The 22073-nt window shown below is 52.6% G+C and overlaps 2 protein-coding genes across 4 annotated transcripts in view; both read right to left on the reverse strand.

Moving 5' to 3' along the window:
* The window catches only part of Stab1 (stabilin 1), a 29534-nt gene extending 25574 nt beyond the window's left edge, over positions 1-3960 (reverse strand). Inside the window, exon 1 of the mRNA XM_051141485.1 lies at positions 3842-3960. Coding sequence (XP_050997442.1) covers positions 3842-3922 — 81 coding nt within the window. The 5' untranslated portion in view covers positions 3923-3960. The remainder of the gene's footprint in view (positions 1-3841) is intronic.
* Positions 3961-8597: 4637 nt separating this feature from the next.
* The window catches only part of Nisch (nischarin), a 37336-nt gene continuing 23860 nt past the window's right edge, over positions 8598-22073 (reverse strand). The window contains exons 14-22 of one of the 3 annotated variants that reach the window (XM_051141500.1): positions 18321-18445; positions 17284-17333; positions 13661-15076; positions 11930-12018; positions 11538-11785; positions 10862-11018; positions 10453-10581; positions 9807-9968; positions 8598-9593 (exon numbers count right to left, since the gene is read on the reverse strand). In XM_051141500.1, coding sequence (XP_050997457.1) covers positions 8983-9593; positions 9807-9968; positions 10453-10581; positions 10862-11018; positions 11538-11785; positions 11930-12018; positions 13661-15076; positions 17284-17333; positions 18321-18445 — 2987 coding nt within the window. In that variant the 3' untranslated portion in view covers positions 8598-8982. Of the gene's footprint in view, positions 9594-9806; positions 9969-10452; positions 10582-10861; positions 11019-11537; positions 11786-11881; positions 12019-13660; positions 15077-17283; positions 17334-18320; positions 18446-21555; positions 21974-22073 lie in introns of those variants that run through there. The other 2 variants (XM_051141491.1, XM_051141509.1) reach the window with 2 other exon arrangements.

Raw genomic sequence — 22073 nt, forward strand, 5'->3', positions numbered from 1 at the left:
TCCGATGCGTCACACTAGGACAAGGCACAAACTTCCAGGCAAGTACTAGCCCTGAGTAGAGGGGCTGCCTGGTGCTAGGGCTAGATGGCCACAGCTCAAAAAGGCCCCCATGCCATGCCAGTTCTGGCCCAGGGCTCCACCTGCAGCTAGGGAATCAGGACCCAGGTCATGACAGACAATGGGGGCAGCTGGGAGAACAGGACCCAGGATGTGTTACTTTCACATCTTTTATTGTGATAAAATGCAACTCACAGCTTAGGGAGGACGGTTTATTTTAGCCCACAGCTCCAGGTCACTCTCCATCTTGAAAGGCAAGTGGAGGCCACAGGAACTTAAAACAATTAATGGTACCACATCCACAATCAAGCAGAGGGAAGTAAAACTATACTTCATAGTGCCCGGCTTGCTCTCTACATTTAGGTAGCCCAGAAACACCTAGTAGGGAATGGTGCCACCCGCAGTGGGTTGGGTCCTCACACATCCGATGAAGTAATCAATGCCACCTTCCATAAACATGGCCACAGGCCAACTCCATTTAGTCAGTCCTTCACAAAGAAGCTCTTCCCAGGTCATTGGAGGTTGTGTCAAGTTGACAACTAAAACTACCCACATGATTTGGACCTGAAGGTTGTAAGAGTTGTTCAAGGCCGGTGCTCTGGCTGAGGGGCAGCAGAACAAAGGCTGGTGATGGAGCACAGCAGATGACCATGTGTGACACGCAGGCTAGCATGAAAGAGGGTTGGAGAGTGGCTGGAGGCCAGGCTGACAGCAGCCAGCTACACCTGGGTGCAGTAGAGTTGGGTGCAGCCTCCAGGGCTCAGTTAATGTGGTGTCTTGTTGTTGTTGTTTTTATTTTAATTTTTAAAATATATTTTGTTAATTTATTCATATTACATCTCAGTTGTTATCCCATCCCTTGTATCCTCTCATTCCTCCCTCCCTCCCATTTCCCCCTTACTCCCCTCCCCTATGACTGTGACTAAGGGGGACCCCGTGCCCCTGTATATGCTCATAGGGCATCAAGTCTCTTCTTGGTGGTGTGGTTGTTTTTAAATGTATTTGTTTATTTTATTTTTCCAAGACAGGGTTTCCCTGTGTAGCCCTGGCTGTCCTGGAACTCTGTAGTCCAGGCTAGCCTGAAACTCAGAGGTCCACCTGCCCCTGCCTTCAGAGTTCTGGGATTAAAGGCGTGTGCTACTACCTCACATTAAATTTATTTATTTGATTTTTAAAAAGCATTCATCCATGTTTATATTGCATGTCTTGTGTGTGTCACGTAGCCCCAGGCTGGCTTTGAATTTCTGATCCTCCTACCTCCACCTCCACCTGTTACAAGTGCGGGCTACCATACTTGGCTTCAGTTAGTACTTTAAAGCAGTGCCTGCCCACCATGTGGAGAACTGAGTCAGGGCTGGGAATGAGGTGTTGCCTGAGGGTGGCTGGGGAAACAGATTAGCACGCTGGTGGGGGTGAAAGGTAAAGAGAGTCCCATTCAGTAGCCTGAAGCAACTCCCAGCCGTCCTCCACTGGGGCCACCTTTAGGGTCAGAAAGAAGTGCTGTACCCTGGAGGGCAGACTGAGCCTGTAGCTGTCACAGAAAGGGCTGAAAGGAAGTACATTTGCATGGGTGAAGGGGGCGAGGATGGCTTGGAGAAAGCCGTGTGTTCTCATCCTAAAAATGCTGACCTCACAGTGCTCCAGAGAGGGCGCACCTAGAAGACTCCTTCCCTAACATAAGCTACAGATGCGCAGCTTCCCAAAATCATAGAGACAGTCACTTCCTTCTGCAGAGCACAAAGCCCTCCCCTTACCCCTCTACCCCTCCCTAACCCGCCCCCCTCCCCAGCTGCTGTGATTTTTGTCTTTTCCTTTCATGCCTCTGCCCGTTGATAAGGAGGGAAGTTACTCAGCAAAACCTCAGGTCTGGCTGCTCTGGGTCTAGATGTCACATTTGGATCCCTCATTCCCAAAGCTCCTCTTCGCAGAGCCAGAGCGTGTCTAGGGAGTTAAGCAGCTCAGGTTCAGGTTCAGGGCTTGGCTGACAGTGGGCTCCCCTCAAAGGCCCTGGGGTGGTCTGCCAGACTTTGGCACTGTTCAGGGTGAACTAAGAACTGTCACTCAAGAGCAAGTGGAGGAGGCTGGAGCTTTGGAAGCCCTGTGTGAAGTGGTGACGTATGGATGGATGGATGGATGGATGGATGGATGGATGGATGGATGGATAAGCCAACCGCTGAGTCAGCACCTCTCTAGGGATCACACCCAAGACAGCCACTCAAATCACATCTGCCCACTAGCGGCATCAGATGGAGCCCACATTCATTCCTGCTGGTGATGTCGCTGGGTGGGGTAAATTAGGGGTCTGTTTCCTGGGAGCACCTTGGGACCTGCCAGAGAGCTCAGCTCGGGGCTAAGTTTGTCACATCTGCTATCTACACAAGTGCTGCTGGGGAAACCAGGAAGATATGACTGGCCTGGCGAGGTGGGAAAAAGCTCCCCCAAGCGGGAGCCATGCTCCTGGGGGTCTCTAGGTTGATAGCTTAGAACCTAAAGCCCCTAAAGGGAGAAAGGGCCCCTGAACTGTGAGAGCGAGAAGTAAAGATAACATTGATTGCTACATCCCTCTCCACAAAGACCTCATAAACTCTTCCCTGGGTCAGGCTGGCTGGGCCTCTGGCTCCGAATTACAGACTTAAGACTGTTTGAAATGACACCAGGTCTCCGACAAGAAATAAAACAGAGACAAGAAAACAAACCCAAGCTGAGATTTCTCACAGATCTCTGTCCCCCTCGTTTGCCCAGAACACAGGTGGCAAGGTGCTTTCCAGCTTGGCACAGCCCTGGAGCTTGTGGGTTTTTTCCACCATCACACTCACCCCAGTGTCCCACCTACCCCGCCCAGCCCTGCCTCTCCTGGAGCTGAAATCATTTTTCTATGGGACCATAGGGAATATAAAGGCGAAGAGCCCCATGGCTACCAGGTGGTGGGTCCTCTGCCCAAGAAGCAGATGAACTTGGTCTCACACGGGAAGCTCTCTTGCCTAGTTACAGATGTCAATCTCCACACTCAAGGCAAGAAGCTCTTCCTAAACACATCCAGCTGCTCCCCTGCTATAGGCTGGGGGACCTAGGGACACTCTTGATCTCAGGGGCCACCCTACAACCACTCATGAGCTCCTGTACAGTTAGTGCACCACATGGGGAATTGCAGGCAGGCTGGAGTACAAATCACAGGCTGTGGTGCAGACCGTGGCGCTAGTGGGAACAGCTTGTTGCTGTCCTTCTTGGACCTTGGAGGATAGAAACAGCTGGCTAGAGGTTGTAAAGACTGAAGGGGTCATGCCCAGGGTGAGGGGCATCTCTGAGATGCAAGAACACTGTTGGTTGCTGTCTATCCAGCGGCGTGGAGAGTGGGCAGCTCTCACTCTTTCCCAGGCAGGCACGGTGCTGGCCACAGGCTCTGTGTGGCTGGGTTCTGATTGAGCCTGTCCTCCCCCCCCCCCACCCCCAGGTGAGGGCCACATAGTCGATGGTCTCAGTCTGGGAAGGGAGCCCAGAAAGATGGGGCTGGCTCTGTCCTGGCTCACTCACAGACTGGGGAACCCAGAATGGCTGCCCATGGTAAAAGACCAGCTAGCCAGACACAGCTGGAGGAGATCAAGTCGCTCTAGATTTTTTGAACTTCAGCCACTGGCTTTAGCCTAGGAAGGTGGGACAGCAGCCCCACAACCTGGGTCCTCAGGGAGGCCAGACAGGTCGCAGCTGCTCTGATACCCCCTCAACCCATCCATACACCAGAAATGCATGGTCCCTCCTTGTTACCCTGAAACCAGCTCCCACTCACCCTTTGTTCTCTGATGAAGCCAGAGCCTGGCATGCAAAGGACCAGGATGCAGAGCAAACGGAGGATCTGGGGCTCTGCCATGGTAGGCAGGTCCGCTTTCTAAGACGAAGTGGCGTGGGGACAGCAGTTACAGCGGCAGGTAGTGAGTGAGCTCCAAGAGGCAGGCACGAGGAAGGAGGCAGACAGGGTGGGTGAGCAGTCGCTTTAAAAGCTATCCGTCAGCTCACCCCCACAGGAACCCACCAGGATTTCCTCCTGCGTATCAGCAGCCTGCAGGCGGAAGGGAAGACGCTGGCCACTGACCCCCGCATGGACGACCTGGGCCCAGTTCAGGGCTTCCTGGCCCAGGACGCCGCCCCCTGGCATCACAGTCTGGAGGCCCAGAGCCACCATTAGCCATCTTGCCTGGGGTCTAGGGGAGATTCTGAAACAAATTCAAACGCCAATAACACACAACTTTTCCTGCATCTGTCAAGCCGGGCTTTTCATTCAGAGGCTTTGGGGTTCTCTGGTGGCCAGGAGGTCGTTTGGGCAGCCCCTGGGCCAGATGCCTCAGTCTTTCCACCCAATACCAGCCCCTCAGTCTGTTCTCCCTCACCAGCCTCATGGCCTCCCTGAGCCTACCTCTAACTCTGCAGCCATAACCCAGGCACCAAGTGCCTATCACACTTCGATCCTCTCTGCACCTGTGGTGGGCATCTGTGATGTCCCCACCCTGCTAGACATCAGCACTGACTGGATAAAGCCGCAGCTTCACGGTCTGAGAGGTTCCTTTAATCTTTGAGGAAGTGCCACTCAGGCAAACCCAGGATTAATGGGTTTCAAAGCAGAAAAGAATTTCAGGACTGGCCAGTATGATATACAACTGAGTTTTTTTTTTTTTTTTTAAATTAAAAAGAGTATAAAAAACAAAAACAAACCGGGCGTGGTGATCACATGCCTTTAACCCCAGCACTCGGGAGGCAGAGGCAGGAGGATCACTGTGAGTTCGAGGCCAGCCTGGTCTACCAATCGAGTCTAGGACAGCCAAGGCTACACAGAGAAACCCTGTCTTGAAAAACCAAAACCAAACCAAACCAAAACAAAAACAAACTCAAGAACATGTGCGTAGGCTTCCCAGAGTCACCACTTATTAAAAGACTTAGGGAGGGGTTTTGGTTTTTGTTTTGGGAGGGGGTCTCGAGACAGGGTTTCTCTTTGTAGCCCTGGCTGTCCCACAACTCAGTAGACCAGGCTGGCCTAGGACTCCCACAGATCTGCCTGCCTCTGCCTCCCGAGTGCTGGGATTAAAGGTGTATGCCACCACAAACCAGCTTTATTTCTACTTTTCTGTGTATGGGGCTTCATTGCAATCTTTGCTTCCCTCATCCCCTCCACTGTCCCTTTCTATTCTGCCTCTGGTCCAACAGGGGCTTTTGTCTTAAAGAAAGCTGCAGTGGTACTTGCTGTTTTCCTCCTCCCAGGTAGGCACGGCCTCTGATGTTGAAGGCATTGGTTTGGACTAAGATCTCTTGCTGTGCCGAGCAGACCAGACACATGCTGTCAACAGTAGCATGGGGCTTCGTCACACGCAGGAGGCTTTCTCATCAACTGGCCAACTAAGTTTAACTTAAATCTCTGTCCCCTTCTGGGACCTGTGAGTGTGTTGGCCTGGTCCGGTCTCTCAGATGACTGTCCTTCTCAGGGCTGCCTGGTTAGAGAGTTAGGCTTTCTTTGCTCAGATAAACTCAGCTATGTTTAATTAGTTGAAGGCTGTGAGTTGTGCTGGGGGTTCAGCCCAGGGCCTGAGCATGCTGCAAGTGCTTTACCCTCCAGCCCCGGGGTGTCCTTTAAGCAAGGCTCAGAGCACTTCTTTGATTGCCTGACCCCAGGCATCCAGGCAGCCCAGGACCTGATTTCATCCCCTCTGGCACTGGCAAGCAGCTGTCACTGCCTTATTTAATAGTTTGTTGTGGTTTTTTGTTTTTTGTTTTTGTCTCCCCTGGAGTATCAGCCAAGAAAGAACAGAGGTGCCATCTTGGCTGACACAGAACAAGGGTACCTACCATCTGGGCTGGTACAGGTATGTGGAAGAGACAAAGCATAAAATGAAGATGTTTGGCCTGGCGTGGTGGCGCTCGCCTGTAATCCCAGCACTCAGGGAGGCAGAGGCAGGCGGATCTCTGTGAGTTTGGTCAAGGCCAGCCTGGTCTTGTGAGTCCAGGACAGCCAAGGCTACACAGAGAAACCCTGTATCAGAAAAGAACAAAAAGCTGTCTTGTTTGTACATTCGTTTCTTTAATTTATTCACTTTATGTCCCTATTACAGCCCACTCCCTCCTCCCCTCCTGGCTCCTCCCTTTCACCCCCTTCCTACTTCCCCTACTCCCCTTTTCCTCAGAAGAGAGGACCCCTGCCCCCTATCAACCTGTCCTACCTACCATATCAAGTCATATCAGGACTCAAAGCATCCCCTTCTTCTGAGGCCCAACAAAGCAGCCAAGCTAGGGGAAAGTGTACTTCTGTTTTGTTTTGGCTTTTTTTGTTTGTTTAGTTGGGTTTTTGTTGTCTGTTTGTTTAGTTTAGTTTTTTTGAGACAGGGTTTCTCTATGTAGCCTTGGCTGCCCTGGACTCATTTTGTAGACTAGGTTGGCCTTGAACTCACAGTGTATCTTCCTGCCTCTGCCTTCTGAGTGCTGGGCGTGTGCCACCATGCCTGGCCTGGTTTGGTTTTTGAGACAGGGTTTTGCTGTGTAGCTCTAGCTGTCTTGAAACTTGCTTTGTAGACCAGGCTGGGCTCGAACTCATGTAAATCCATCTGCCTGCCTTCACCTGCTGAGTGCTGGAACTAAAGGTGTGTGCTGCTACTTCCAAGCTAAAGATGGTCACTTTCTCATCCCTCTTATTGTTAGAGGAATGTAGGCTCACAGCACGCAGGCAGTTCCGCTAATTTATGTTTTGGACAACAGCCTCCTTAGGACCAGACTGGATGGAGCCTGCTAGTCTGGGTGCGGGAGGCCCCACTATCTGTTACTGCTAATTTCTCCCTTTTCTTCCTACCCTCTTCCTCTGAGACAGAGTCTCTGTAACAATCTTGCCTAGAATTGACAGTGTAGCTCAGGCTAGCCTCAAACTCTTGGCCTTCCATGTGTTGGGATTATAGGCTCAAGTCACCAAGCCTAGATTTTTATTTTATTTACTTATTTATTATTTATTATTTTTGGTTTTTCGAAACAGGATTTCTCTGTGTAGCTTTTGGCTGTCCTGGACTCGCTTTGTAGATCAAGCTGGCCTGGAACTCAGAGTGATTGGCCAGCCTCTGCCTCTGGAGTGCTGGAATTAAAGGCATGTGCCACCACACCTGGCCCTTTTATCTTTTTTTTTTCCCCCCTTTCCTCTTCCTTCTCCTCCTCCTCCTCCTTCTTCTGTTTTTTTCAAGACAAGGTTTCTCTGTGTAGCCTTGACTGTCCTGGACTCGCTTTGTAGACCAGGCTGGCCTCGAACTCACAGTGATCCGCCTGCTCTGTCTCCTGAGTGCTGGGACTAAAGGTGTGCGCCACCACGCCTGGTTTATTCATGTTTTTAAAGACAAGGGTCTTGCTGTCTACTACAGGCTGCCTGGGATCTCATCTCCTGCCTCTGCTTTTCACCTGCGTTAGGTTAGTGTCATCACCCCCTTGCATTTGTGAGTGGGTGCTGTGTGGGCCTGGGAATGGAACCCAGGGCCATATGCTTCCCTGTTCTTCTTTGACATGCCCCACTGGCCTTTGAGATCTGGGTAGGGGCATTGGGGGGGTAAGAAGCCCTTTCCTGGGGGGACTCTTTTTTGGCTTCTCTTCCTCCACACCCACACCCTCTTTGACAGGCAGCAGGTTCTCCTTGCTAGGATCCCTTTAAATACTCTCTCTCTCTCTCTCTCTCTCTCTCTCTCTCTCTCTCTCTCTCTCTCTCTCTCTCTCTCTCTCTCTCTCTCTCTCTCTCTCTCTCTCTCTCTCAGCAGCAGAGTAGAACCTGGGCCCTAGTAAGCTGCTCTAATCCCATCTTACCTCTCCCACAACCCTACCTGGCCCAGAGGTGTGGCACAGGGGTTGGCTATCCAAGAAATCCTAGGTCTTACTTGGTAGGGCCCCTGAGGTAACCTGCTCCCTCCCCCAGCCTGAATGCAGGCAGATAGGCAGGGGCTTTGCTTGCCACTGTTCGCCATCTGATCCACTTGCCATCTTCAGCAGACCCGTCCCACACATACTAGCAATCCTGTCTCCACGCCTCCCCTTAGGCTGGGGCTAGACCCAGATGCAGGACACCCCGAGGAAGTGACAGACTGTGGGAGGCTATGGGAGGGGTACTCTGAAGAACTTCAGAGACTAGTCTTTGCCTAGGCTCCTGGTCTGAGCACAACCCAGCATGGCCCCGTCCAGGGAGCCTCTCACAGCTCTCCTTTCTTCTCCCCTCATCTCCAGTCTCCCCTGATGTTGACCATGCCCTTGGCCAGCCCTTTTGGGACCCCAGTTATTTATGGCATAGAAGACCTAGACTGTGTCAAACTCTGCTTTATTAGAATAGAGAAAATAGGCAAGAGGAATTGCGCTTGGTGCTGGCAGCTCTCGGTCCCCTGCACTGGCCCCCTCAGGCCCATGAACTGGGAACTCCCCATAGGACTTCCTCTTGTCTAGAGCTGAGGAGGCCTCCATTTTGGAAAAGCCCACAAAATGGGAGCTTGCAGCGCACATTCTGCTACCAGCTTCGTAATTAGCAGCAAAACACCCACAATGACAGCAACAAAGGGCTGGACTCGACACTGGAGGACAGGACGTGAAGGTTATCGGGGTCACAGAGCCACATGTTAACAACAGCATCAATCACAGACAAAACAATGCTGCTGTGTCTGGCCATGCCACTTCAGAGGCAGGCGACACAAGGGAAGCTGATGGCACAAGGACACTCTGGTGGGGCTAGCATACTTCTTCCCAGCATTAGGAAGAATTAACTGAACGCACATGTTCACATTCTTGGTGGGAACTGTGTGGGGTCCACGGGAATCACTGTAGGAGTCAAGGGAGGGAAGAACACCTTAAAAAGAACACAGAAGGCCTGCTTCCTTGCCCCTGTGGGCATCAGACTAGACTGGACGTGGCAGGAGGCCAGGTCTGCTGTGGCACTCGTTAGCCAGTGAGCTCCACGGGCAGCTCCCTGCCGCAAAGGGCTTCCCACTGACGTGCCAGCAGTGATATGAGCTTTTCTCGGCTCTCAGCACTGGGGACAAACACCTGCCACTGAACCTCTCGGCCCTGGCCAGCCCTGCCAGGATCACCTGGCATCTCCCCAAAGTGGTCCAGGGTGACATTCCCCATGAGGTCATGGCCCTGCATGTCATCAAACACAAGAGTGAGGGCCTGTGGATAGGGCTGGTAGCCCATGAGCACCCGGTCCAAATCTCGGACACGGCGGCCATCGTCTAGCCGGTATCTGTCCCTCTGTGGTGGCTCTTTGGCAAATTCAGGCAATGGATAGTGGACATAGTCCTCATCCAGGAGGAAGATCTCCGCACTGGTGAGCAGGAGTGTCTTAGGGCGCAGTGGACCCCTGGCCCGTCCAGGCGGTGGTGCGGCCACCTGGAAGGCCTGTATGTACAATAAGATGCTGAGGGCTGGAGCCTTTTCTGGATCAGCCATCTTCTGTGCGATGATATAGGTCAGGTCCCCAACCTCTTCCTCACTGGGGTAGGTGAACTTGACACGGCTGGAATGGATCAGCTCATAGTTCTCCATTTTCCCTGCAGGAAGAGACAACACCATGGCTGCAGCCTGAGCTGGCCGGCAGTGGGGTTAGAAGCAAAAGCGACCCCACACCACCCAGAGCTGAGAGATCCATCTGCTGGATGGGTGAGGGACTACATGGAAGAGGCCCCTCGAAGCCCTGGCCAGGTAGGTAGAGAAGAGAAAGGCAGAGACAGAGGCAGTGGGAGCTCTGGGGGTAGACAGGGTACCTGTGTTCTTGTCTCCAAATTCTGAGTAGAAGTCATTGTCAGCAGGCTCAGGCTCTGGCGTGCGCTCCAGTGAGGGGAGCACGAGCATCAGGTGCTGGAGGAAGCAGTGTGTCAGGTAGCTGTCTCGGGTCAAGCAGGTGACCACCTGTGCTGGGGAGGAGCCTGAACAAGAAGGGGCTGGTCACAGGCACAGGCCACCGCTCCCATCCCCTGCAAAGCCCTGACAGAAAACCGGGGCCCACGGGGTCCATGTGGGAGGGCATCACAAAGCCTGGGGAGACAACCTTATCTCAGGCAGGAAGGGCAGAGATAGTTTTCTGGAAGGGGATAGACAGAGGCCTAGGGAAAGAGCTTAGCTTTCTCCTTTCAGGAAGTATGAGTCAGAGACATCCTGCCCCTCTAACCAGGGCCCACTCTGCTGCTGTCAGGGCTGGCTGTTCCCTGTACACCCACCGCCTGCTCTAAGTCCCGGGGCGGGAGTCCTGCCATCTCAGCAGTTCCTTAACGATGCTTCCTCCCACCCAAGGAGCTGGCCTGTCAGTGGAGATAATGTGTCCTGTGACAGGGCACCCACACGTGCGAGGTGGAAGCCCACTGGTACACCGGCCTTCACCCAAACTGAGACAAGACACATTGGGTTGCTCACCCGTCAGCCGGAAGTACTGGTCGAAAAGGCCAACGTTGACTGACTGCAGGTCACTGAGTTTGAACACAAAGCACTGAGAGATGTGGAAAGGGCTGTTGTTATAGTCAGGGTTTTTCTGATGCCAGAAATCTGTGATGGAGAGACGAGGCTGTGGTTAAACATGTCCAGCAGTGGCTGGACCTTTGTATCTAGCTTAGCTCAATGGAGTCACCAGGCCACTGGATGAGGCTCCTACTGACATCAAAACCCCTGCGTGTGTCAGCCCCTTCCCAAGTTTCCCAGCAGGGCACAGTCATATTTGGCTTTAGGTCCTCACGCCAGTCCTAAGAGGGAAGAGCTATTGTTACCCCTTCCTCACGTGAGAGAACTGAATACAGGGGTCTTAGGTCTTGCAGGCTGGAGCACCTACCCTGCAGCGGTTCAGAGAAGAAACGGCGGAGGCCATCGTGCAGTACGAAGTACACGGCCTTGGTGGAGAGCAGCACACAGGCGGTCACTTCCAGCCCCGGGGTCTGGTAGAACACCACTGATGACCACAGGAGGTGCCTCAGCTCCTCGTTTTCAACCTGGGCACAGAGGGGTTATGTGGGCACCTGTAGGAGAGTGGGGTGGGGCAGACCACTCTTTCCTTCCTCCTGGACCACACTGTGCAGACTCCAGGCAGCACAGCCCCCACCCAGCCTTCTGTCAGCCCTCCTACTATGGAGATTCCTGTGTCTCAGGAACTGCTCGTGGCCTTGGATGAGGAGAAACAGGAAGCTCATCTCATTTTTCAAATAAACTCCGAGCAGAGAAGAGGTGAGAAAAGGAGGTAGGCATGGGGTTATATACGGGGACCAGGGCTACACAGAGTCAGGTATGACAGGGAGCACATGGCCGGGAGTCGAGTGGCAGATTTCTTGACCTAGATCCTCAATGCTGTGAGCAGATGAAGCTGAGGACCACATTATGTTAGAGATATCTGGGACCCAAGGATGTCCCCACACAAACTCTGCCCTACCCTCAGGACTGACTGGTAGCACAGTGGAGCCCACACCTCTTTTCACACAAGTGCCAGCCAGTAAGGCCAACACCTGGGCCAATACCTCGGCAATGCTGCTGTGGAAGAGCTCAATGACGGCGCTCCCCTGAAGACTGGCAATGTGCTGGAGGGATGGACAGACTGGCAAGTGAGAGGGGATCTGATTCTCCTCAGATGTGGACTGGATCAGGCGCTCACTTGGATACTGAGCAGGGGCCTCCGCTGGGGCTGGAGCCTCTGCTGGAGACAGAACTGGGTCTTCTACTGGGGCCTCTATGGGAGCTGGAACCGGAGCCAAGGCCTCTGCTGGGGCTGCAGCTAGAGCTGTTGATGGGCCTGCAGCTGGAGCTGTTGATGGGCCTGCAGCTGGAGCTGTTGATGGGCCTGCAGCTGGAGCTGTTGATGGGCCTGCAGCTGGAGCTGTTGATGGGCCTGCAGCTGGAGCTGTTGATGGGCCTGCAGCTGGAGCTGTTGATGGGCCTGCAGCTGGAGCCAGGACTGGACCAGGAGCTTCTGCTGGGGCCTCCTGTAGCCGCTGTTCATCACTACATCCCCCAGTGACCCGAGAAATGCCAAATAAACATGTGACCCCACAGAGACTCATATCATACCCACAACATCTGAGTGCGATGGTCAGCTGTACCCACGTGCTACCCTTGAGGTCACTGGTGACCTACTTCACCACCAGGTTCTTCATGGGAGGACCACACAGCAGAGGGAAAGCATCAGGTCCTTTTCTTGAGCAGATGTGGGCAGAGCTGACCACCCCTTGCTGAGCCAGCCATATACATGCATTAAGGGCTTTGGTTCATGGACTCAAATTCATTTTGAAAGTACTGCAGAGACACAGAAAGGCCACTTCAGGGTTATGCAAGGTGTCAGAGGTGTTAAGAAATTAGAGTACTTGCCTAAGAACCCAACGTGTGTATATGTACGCAGAGGTGAGAACCAAAACTCGAAATGGCTTCGGTGTGTTTGGGGGATGCTTTTAGGTGGCCCAGGCACTTAGCCTACTCAGCCACCACTGCACATGGCTATGCTAGGATGTCACTAGTCTATCCCACTCATAATACCTGCCAATGCTAAAAAACTTAAATTTCGTGGGAGCTGGAGCTGGGAGTCCCCAGCACTCAGCCCATGGGGCTACACCTAGTGAGGCGGGTGGAGTCCTTTGGATGCTGCCCTCTCCATCCATCAGGCCCACTCCAACTGCTGCAATCCCAGGCATCCCATGAAGCTGCTGGGATACCTTCCCTGCTGCAATGGCTGTACAGATACAGGAAGGCCTGGCTTCTGCAGCAAGCCCAGGAGTAAGGTGGGCACCACCTAAGCCTCATGGGCGAGGGGAGAGAAGGGGACAGCCACCTCTGTACAGGTAGAGGACAGGCACCGGATTCATCTGTAGAGCTGAAAACCCTTTGGATCATCAGCTGGGGACTGACTGAGGCGGGAGGGAGGAGCGGGGAGCCTAGAGATGCTAAGGAGAACTAGAGGTACAGGTAGGGTCGCAGCACTTTGCCAGGATAGAGAGCATCAACTATTAGGCCCTCCCCTCCACAGGTGGGGAGGCCCAGCCACAGCGAGCAGGGGCACTCACAGGGAGAGTGAGAATAGGCTAAAGCTGCCAGCGCCCTCCTGCTAGGCACCTCAGTCTCCTAAAGAAAAGCTGACCTACCCGGACACTCTCATCTTCAGAAGGTTCTCGGGTGGGGCTCCCAAGTTAGCTATCTCAGTCCTTCCTGAGAAGAACTTTATGGTGCCAAAAATTAAGCCTGAGGGCTGGTCTCAGGAATGGGAAACCTGAAGCAGCCCCAGAGCCGGCCACTTGGATGAGACCCCTTGTGGAGGAGGAAGACGATGCCCAGAAACCGTGATGCCCAGAAACCAAGCTCAAGCTTATGAGAGGATAGCGGTAGGCCAGGGACTCAATGATGGCTCTCCACTGGCAAGACAGGGCTGGCTCCCTTAACCTGCGCTGCACAGGACAGCTTGCCTGGGTGCTTTTAAGGCTCTGGGGATCTGGAGCACTAAGCACTAAGTCCATGGAAGCAAGGGCTGAGGGTGTTAAGAGCCGGAGAGAAGTGGGAAAGGGGACTGTGAAGGGAGACTCCCACAAAATACAAATGCCCAGAGATCACACCAAGCCGATCCCATGGCCCGGGCCCCAAGAGCCTGCACTAGTCTCACCTGGCCCTGTTTTTGGCAGGCTGGCCATCCACGAGTGGGCTTTGGGACTTTGGCCCGGCCGCAGGAGTCTTGGAGATGACAACAGTCTTCAGGTCTTGCAGTGAGGCCCGCAGCTGATTGTAGATTCGCAGGAAGTGGAACTTCTCGTGGGGCAGCACAAAGATGGCGGTGACGAAGCGGTAGCCGACAAGCAGCTCCAGCACGTGGCCGTCGGCGAAGGCGCCCCGTGGCTGGGTGCAGCTGCGAGTGGGGTCGAGCAGCACAGCGGAGAGCGGGACACGGCTAAGCTTGAAGCTGTTGCGGTTGCGGCAGTTGTGGGTCCCACGATTGGGCATGGGGTTGAAGTCGGCCTTGATGACGTTGAGATGCTGCGGAGTGAGCAGCAGCCAGTAGGGGATGGCAGCGGATTTGACAGCCTCAGAGGGTGCGCAGCAGGAGCGCCGCACAGCGGAGCACAGCGTGCAGCTGGCCCACTCGATGTTGCCCGAGTAGTCCCCAGCAGCTGTCTGGACCATGCGCTTGTCACTGTAGACCAGGTAGACAGGAAAGCAGCCCTGGCTGCGCTCCTGACAGCCACCAGCCACCTTGTAGAAGGTGAGCAGCTGGCGCAGGAACTCCTGTAAGCTGGTGTGGCTGCCATAGAGGATGGGGCTGCAGAGCATGGCCATGTGCTGTGGTGCGAAGCAGGAGCGCAGGTCAGCATGGAACTCGTGCAAGTTGGCCGCATCTGAGATGATGAAGAGCGTGTTCTCGCTGTGCCGCACTTTGAGCACCAGACACAGCTCCGGCATGAGGAAGCCAAACTCAGTGAGGTCGCCATGTGGGAAGCAGAAGACAAAACGCAGGGCTGAGAGGATGTGCTGGCTGCTGCCTCGTGACTCTTGGTGTGGGATCTCAAAGACAGCAATGCCGAAGTCGGTGAGCACAAGGCAGGCCGCGAACTGGCGGATGCTGCCCTGCACGTGGATCAGGAAGCACCAGAGCACCTTGAGGATGCGGATGTGCTCCAGCAGAAAGTCCTCGTCAGCGCCCAGGGCCCACTCCAGAGCCAGGCGTTCTTCCTCTGCCTCCTCGTCTTCCTCATCTTCCTCCTCCTCCTCTTCTCCCTGGCCACTGCCCTCCTCCTCCTCTACGTCTGGGGGTCCCATTTCAAAGTAGCGGTTCTCAGCAACATCCTCCTCTTCGTCGTCGTCGTCCTCCTCCTCCTCCTCGCCCTGCTCCCCTTGGGCTTCCTCTCGCTGGTTGGCAGCCTCAATCCAGGCAGGGAGTTGCCTTTCAATGGCCTGGCGGATCAGTGTGCTGAGGCGCTGGATAAAGTCCTGGTTGGTGGCTGTGTAGCCAATGCAAGTGAAGGGCAGGAAGATGATCTGGCCTGACCCAGGCACCACCTGAACCTCTGGTTCTGCATGCTCTGGGCTGTGCAAGAAGAGACTGGGTCAGGCACACAGGGACACTCTATCCCCTATTCTGCTGTTGGACCCTAGACCTGGGAAGCCGATGCATGGGTTTCCCAAGCCTCTCACCCAGCTGAGCCCGTCAAATGGCTACTACACGCTCAGATCACAGCTCTCTAGCACAGCTGCCCAAACCAAGCTACATGCACAACAAAGGTGCTATGCAGACTCCTGTCACTTAGTGCTGCCAGGTGTCAGAGACAACCGAGTGCAACAGGTGTGTGGAACTTTCTTTGTTGAAAAATGACTACCTTTAGGGACATTCTGGTTTTTCAGGGCAGTAAACCAAGTTGGGTGGGTCCTAGGACCTTCACATTTAAATTTCAGCCCCTCTTGACCTCTACAACCCTCCCATGAACAAGAATTAAAAATATATTCCTGTAGCCAGGCATGGTGGAACAAGCCTTTAATCCCAGAATTGGGGAGGCAGAGGCAGGAGGATTTCTATGGGTTTTCAAGCCAGCCTGTCTAGGTAGCAGGTCCCAGGCCAGCCAGGGCTATGTAGAGATCCTACCTTAAAAATAAATAAGCAGATAAAAATAAAGCCAGGCAGAGGTGGCACACACTGTTAATCCCAGCACTTGGGAGGCAGAGGCAGGCAGATCTCTGAGTTTGAGGTCAGCCTGGTCTACAGAGTGAGTTCTAGGAGAGATAGTGCTATACATAGAAACCTTGTCTCAAAAAACAAAAAATTAAACAAACAAACAAAAATAGACCTGTAAAGGGCCAAGGAGCTAATATTTCATGATGTGTGTGCTCGCCCTATCCATGTAATTTTGTTTAAACAATTATTTAAGAATGTAACAATCGGCCGGGCATTGGCAGTGCATGCCTTTAATCCTAGCACTTGGGAGGTAGAGGCAGGCGGATTGCTGCGAGTTCGAGGCCAGCCTGGTCTATCTACAAAGTGAGTCCAGGACAGTCAAGCCTACATAGAGAGACCCTGTCTCGAAAAAACCAAAAAAAAAAAAAAAAAAAAAAAAGTAACAATCAGGCTTAATAGGTGGCTCAGCAGTTAAGTGTACTTAGAGCTCTTGCAGAGAATCTAGGCTTGTTTCTCAGCATCCACATGGCAGCTGGCATCTGCCTGCAACTCCAGTCACAGGGGATGTGGAGATGTGATGCCCTGTCCTGGCCTCCCAGGGCACCAAGCGCACATAAGCTGCACACATATATACATGCAGGCAAATACACAATTAAAAGAAAACAAGCAATTCTTGGCTTGTTTGTTTTCTTTTTTGGGGTTTTTTGTTGTTGTTTTTAGACAGGGTCCCTCTGTGTAGCCTTGGCTGTCCTTGACTCACTTTGTAGATCAGGCTGGCCTCAAACTCACAGCGACCCGCCTGCCTTTGCCTCCCAAGTGTTGAGATTAAAAGTGTGTGCCACCACCGCCCGGCCCAAGGTATCCTTGAACCCATAGAGATGCGTTTGTTTGCTTCTGCCTCTTGAGTGCTGGGATTAAAGAAATACACCTCCACGCCCAGGAAAAACAAACAAACAAACAAATCTTAAAACAATAATAACAACCAAAGTAGCAGCAGCCAGGCACGAGGGCACACATATTTAATCCTAGCCAATAGGAGGCAGAGGCAGGCCAATCTTGTGAGTTCAAGGCCAGCCTGGTCTACAAAACAAGTTCCAGGGCATTCAGGGCTACATAGAGGCCCTGGCTCAAAGAAAAAACAAACAAACAAACAAACAAAAAACTGTAATAACCAAAAAAGGTGGGGTGGCTTATTTTTGTAATCCTGCACTAAGGAGGCTGGTGTGTGTGTGTGTGTGTGTGTGTGTGTGTGTGCGCGCGCGCGCGCGCCATGAATTTGAGGTTAGCTTGAGCTACATTGTAACATCTAGGCCAGCCTGGGCTAAAGTAAGACACTGTTTCAAAAAACAAAACAAAGAACCCATGAACAAACAAAGAGAGAAGACTTATTTTTAGCTCACAGTACAAAACACGCCTGAACTGGCTTTGATTTGCCAACTTCTGGTGTAAGATAACGTCAATTAGGCAGTTGAGGAAACACAGTTGGAGCTCCTCTCAACCGGGCTTCTGCAGAGAAAGACTTCTGCCAACAGGCTACCAACAGAAGCCGCTGCTTGCTCAGTCTGCAGTCAGAGCACAGAAGGTGTACAGCTGGCCGGCGACTGACTTCCTTGTCTCTTCCTTACCTTGCACCACCAACAGCTCCCGGCACGTCCCTTAAATCTTCAGGAGCCACCTGATAGAGCAGAAGACAGTGAGCACCTGCTGCAGTTGTTCCCTGGCCTGCAGCTGCACGTGAGTTGCCTCGCTGCCTCCACACTGCACTCTGGATGTGCTCTGGCTTGAGGAGATGCTCATTTGGTTATCTTGCTACTCTTCAGCAGGGCTGGCTTTCCACCTCTCTCACCTGAGCTTATATGCCCAACCACGGACCAGAGCCTGTTTCCATGGAGGTCTGGCATTTGGGAGATCTTTGTGCCACCCAAGCATCCAAGTGCTTTGGTCTGGTCCCAGCCAGCCAGCAGTACACATGATGAAAAGTGGTTCTGGCAACCCCCACCCTCTGCTTTCTGCATACCAGGTTAAGACTATTAACAGGACCTTACTCTCCTTAAGGTCTAAGACAGGCAATGGGCCAGTGCTCAAGAGGTAGGACAGACAAAGCCTCTGCACTTAGCATCACATGAGCACGACCCTAACTGTGCAGAATAACAGAGCCGGGAGGTCCAGGCATCAAGCACACAGCACCAGGCGCTCATTTTCAGCCTCTCTTTTCAAGGGACACAGAAATGGGCCCCAGAAGCCTGGATAGCGACTACAAAGCAGTGCTAGAGTCACACTATTCAGACCACCAAGGTGACATGTGGGAAGGGGCAGAGTGGCCTCAGGGTGCTAGGCATTAGGGTAGATTCCTCCTGGTCAACCGGCTCATGTGTGCGCAAAGAATTAATTCCCACCTTCCTTGTCCCCCAGGCCCAAGAAACAGTACTGCCTGTTGCCACAGCGTGGGGGAGGCCAAAATCAAACCCTTAACCACCTGGTCTACTGAGATGACCCAACTAGAGACACATCCAAGAGAAAGACTGCATGCCACACCAAGTACCCCAGAAGCCCTAGCAACAAGCACCATACCCCACTCAGGCCATGTCTCACTGTGAACAGTGTGAGACAGCAGCGCAACATGGCTGAAGACAGTGTCCCCAGCAGCTCGAGAGGGCATTACCTGTCCTGTGGGAATAGACTCCAACGAGTCAGAGCAGTCTTGGGCAATGGGCCGGTCCTCGGGAGGCAGACTGTCAGTGGATGAGAGGCTGCTGGCCAGGGCCTCTTCCTGTACGAACATGATTCCTGCAGAGATGGGGTAGGCAGGTGGGCAGGAAGAGCAGCTGTTCAACAAGAGGCCAGGCCCTGCGCTTACAGCACGGTCCGGCACTAGCCAGACTCCAAAACATCATACGGGTTACAGGAACAAAAAAAGCAGCAATTCAGTAACTCCCCAGTAACTCAGGACGGAGTCAGTGGCTGCTCTCTCCTGTAAGGGAGAGGCTCCCTGAGCAGGCAAGCATGGGCGAAAGTCATGAAGACCAAACCTCTAGACAAATGTACAGAGAAAAAAGTGCTTGGAATATAAACAAAGAGCCAGATCTTAATCTGTAGGGAGCTCTTACAGCTTACAAAAACGGGGAGTGAGCTGTTTGAAAACTCTGTAAGAGAATACAAAGAATAAGAACAAACAGTCCACGGAAGAATGACCAATAGATGTAACACAAAACAATGCTAACACAAAAAGGACAAATTCAAACAGGAGAGCGAGCGCTGCTTCTCTTACTGTGGCAATGTTAGACCATGCAGCCTGGCCCAGCCTAAGTAGGAAGAGGTGGACACTGGGCTACAAGTTGGCCCACCTATCAGGAAAGCATTTTGGGGATATATTTATCAATAGTCTTGGACATACTAGAACACTGTCCAAAGAAAGGACTATACGTGACCATGTAGTGTCATCTGGTATCTCTGCAAGGCTCGCAAATTCCAAGTATAGGACCCTAAGCCAAGAAGCCAGGCTTTGCAGACTTGATTCCTGCAGTGGCTGCTGAGCACAGCTGGAGCCTGAATCCACAGGCTGCTTTACCAGGGTACCCTGCACTACCTCCTATGGGCAGCAGCGGTCTTAGATTCCTTGAAATGCACTGATTAACTAAGCCACACTCAGGGTATTTTATGGATAGCCTGTATGGATACAGTTTACTACTTCACTCCAGTTTGTAACCAGCTAAAGGGGAACACCTTCACCCGACTTAACATCAACAAAACAATGCTTCAAACTGTAGCTAGCTGGTCTCAAAGAGGCCTGTCTCCGCAGCCCGGCTTTGTTACTAAACAGCCACCATGGCCCAATTAAATGACTGAACTCTCAAGAGCCCCACATCCAGCATGTTTAGCTTGACTGTTGCCTAGAACAGGACTACCACACAGCCCAGGTCCTCTGCCAAAGGGTAAGCAGGCAGCCCAAGCCCAGACACCCCCAACTGAGCTAAGCTGCAGAGGCTCCCAAGCAGAAAGGGGGCAAGCACACAGCCATGCACCAAGCACCTAGCTTTGCTTATGCTGCCCCTGCTACTGAAATAGCTTAACCCAACCCATCTTTCAAGAGTCATCTCTGATACCACGTCTGCTGCAGCCCTCAAGCCACTCTCCCCTGTTCTTCCATAGGCATACAGTCTGTCTCCCCAAGTGGCTCCATGTACCTAGAGGTACTGTCCTGAACCCCAACTCAGGATGCAGGAAGAAGCCCCTACCGGCCAATCCTGTTGCGTCTTAGAAGTGCTAAGCGCTGCCCCGGCATTAGCGCATGCGCACCTCTTGTTATTTACCACATTTCATCAAATCTAAGATGTGTGGATATGGTGCCATCTTGGTCATAGTAGATGTCCACGGAAGGTTTTCCCACGACTCCATCACGATTACCAGCAATTAGGGGACGCCACTGACTGAAAGACGCATCTCAATTTCAGAGAAGTCACAGGGTGGAAATGTGTGCATCTTAGAATTGATGAAGTTAGGATGTATCCACCTTGTGGTTGAGAAAACAGCTTCCAAGGGGCTACAGGTTGCTTGGGATTCCATGGCCAGGAAGACGGAACATGAACTCAGTTGCCTGCTTCTACCATGTCTACAGCAGCCTTCTCTCACCCCCAGACGGGGCTGGAGAACGAACTCTGGCATTTCGGACACTGACCCCATCAGTCACAAACTTGCGCTGCTCTAACAGCTTCGATGACCAGAGAGGCCTGGGGTTTTCTGGATAGAACCCACTTCAGACAGGCCTTGAATGCCCAGTTTTTTCATAAATATGTTCTCTATAGGTCAGGTAGGGAATGACCAGGGTAGGTTTAAAAAGCTGTTCGCACACAGAAAAATTCCTGTGCACCCAGGCCAGCTCCAGTAACACATGGCCAAACACACACATATATGTCAGTGCCTCACATCTGTGGGGGGGGTGAGGGGGGAGGGAGGGGGAAGAAAAAAGATTAAAAAAAAAAAAGAAGAAGAAGAAGAAGAAAAAAGAAAAAAGCAGTATTTTCTTGCCACTACCCCCCCCCCCCAGCCTTGTTTGGGCATGAGGAAACACAGACAGGACAGTCTGTCCGCTTCCTTCCTGGACCATGGCCTGTACAAACAAGTGGTTAGAAAGGGCCACTCAGCAGATGGGATAGGGAACACCAGGAGCCCTCAGACAGGGGTTTGACCTTTATCACTTCTCACCCAAAGGAAAGAGATGTGCACACAATGACATCCACTGTAGTTTTATTTACAAGGTGTAAATATGTGACAGCATCTCTCAGTGTCCAATGACTGAGAAGGGGGGAGGGGACAGACTACAGAGCACCCAGGGGTGGAAGGGCAGTAGGGAAGGGGTGGATGAGGCTTGCCCCAGGCTGCTGCAGAGACTTCAACACCACAAGGTAGAGGGCTGCTGGCAGCTGCGGCCTGGAGGACACACCCATTCCTCCTGCTGAGCCAGGATTTGCTCTTGGCCAACTTGCTCTTCACTTGTTTGTCCATTCACCAATACACACACACACACACACACACACACACACACACACACACACACACACGCTCGCACACATGCACACTCACACACACACGCTCGCACACATGCACACTCATACATATGCACTGATTCAACAAATACTAGAATAGGTTACATCTTGGACCTTGGGACCTTAGTGTAACATCCTGTCTCCAGAAGTCTATGGTTGCATGCTTTCTATGTAGTATCATTAATACTGTGGGGACCTGAAGAGAGGTCAGGGACACTTCCTCACAGAGACTCAAACTTTCTTCCTCTTTTATGAAAAAAAAAAAAAAAAAGTATCAACAATGTTGTCAAAGTGTGACAAAGCCAATGGGTAAACGTGCTGGCACCTGGCTCTACCACTCCATTTTCCCTTTTCTTCTGTGACTTCAGGCTGTTATGTGCTGGCTGTTGCCTCAGCACAAGCAAGTGCTTAGTCTTCTCTCCCTGACAGGACTGCTGTAGAGGGTTCTGTGCCGCAGCTGCCCTTCCCTGCCTCCTTGGTGTGTCTGTCACAGTTCGGTCCCCCCCTCTCTAGAGACGTTTCCTCCAGTGGGGTTACCAGGTTAAAGAGTAGACATATTGTTATCTCTGGCTCTTCAAACCTAAGGCCAAACTAGTTTCCCAAGACCTCACACCAAGTTCTGCGTCTCCAGGAGCCTGGGCGGGCGGCGTTCTTTCCTGCGTGTCCCGAGCCTCAGCTCCACTTGGGACGGCATACCTGCCCCTCTTCCGTCGGGGCCAGGACGGCAGCCAAGCTCATGGCACCTGGTTCACTCACTCATCTCCGAGGATGCCTGGGTTCAGAGGTGAAAGCCCTTTGAAAACGCTCACAGACAACGGGCAGATGAAAGGAACTGTTCTTCCACAGGTCCATGGGGACAGACAGCCCATCTT

This window comes from Acomys russatus, chromosome 3 (genome assembly GCF_903995435.1).
Source record: "Acomys russatus chromosome 3, mAcoRus1.1, whole genome shotgun sequence".
Classification (NCBI taxonomy): domain Eukaryota; kingdom Metazoa; phylum Chordata; class Mammalia; order Rodentia; family Muridae; genus Acomys; species Acomys russatus.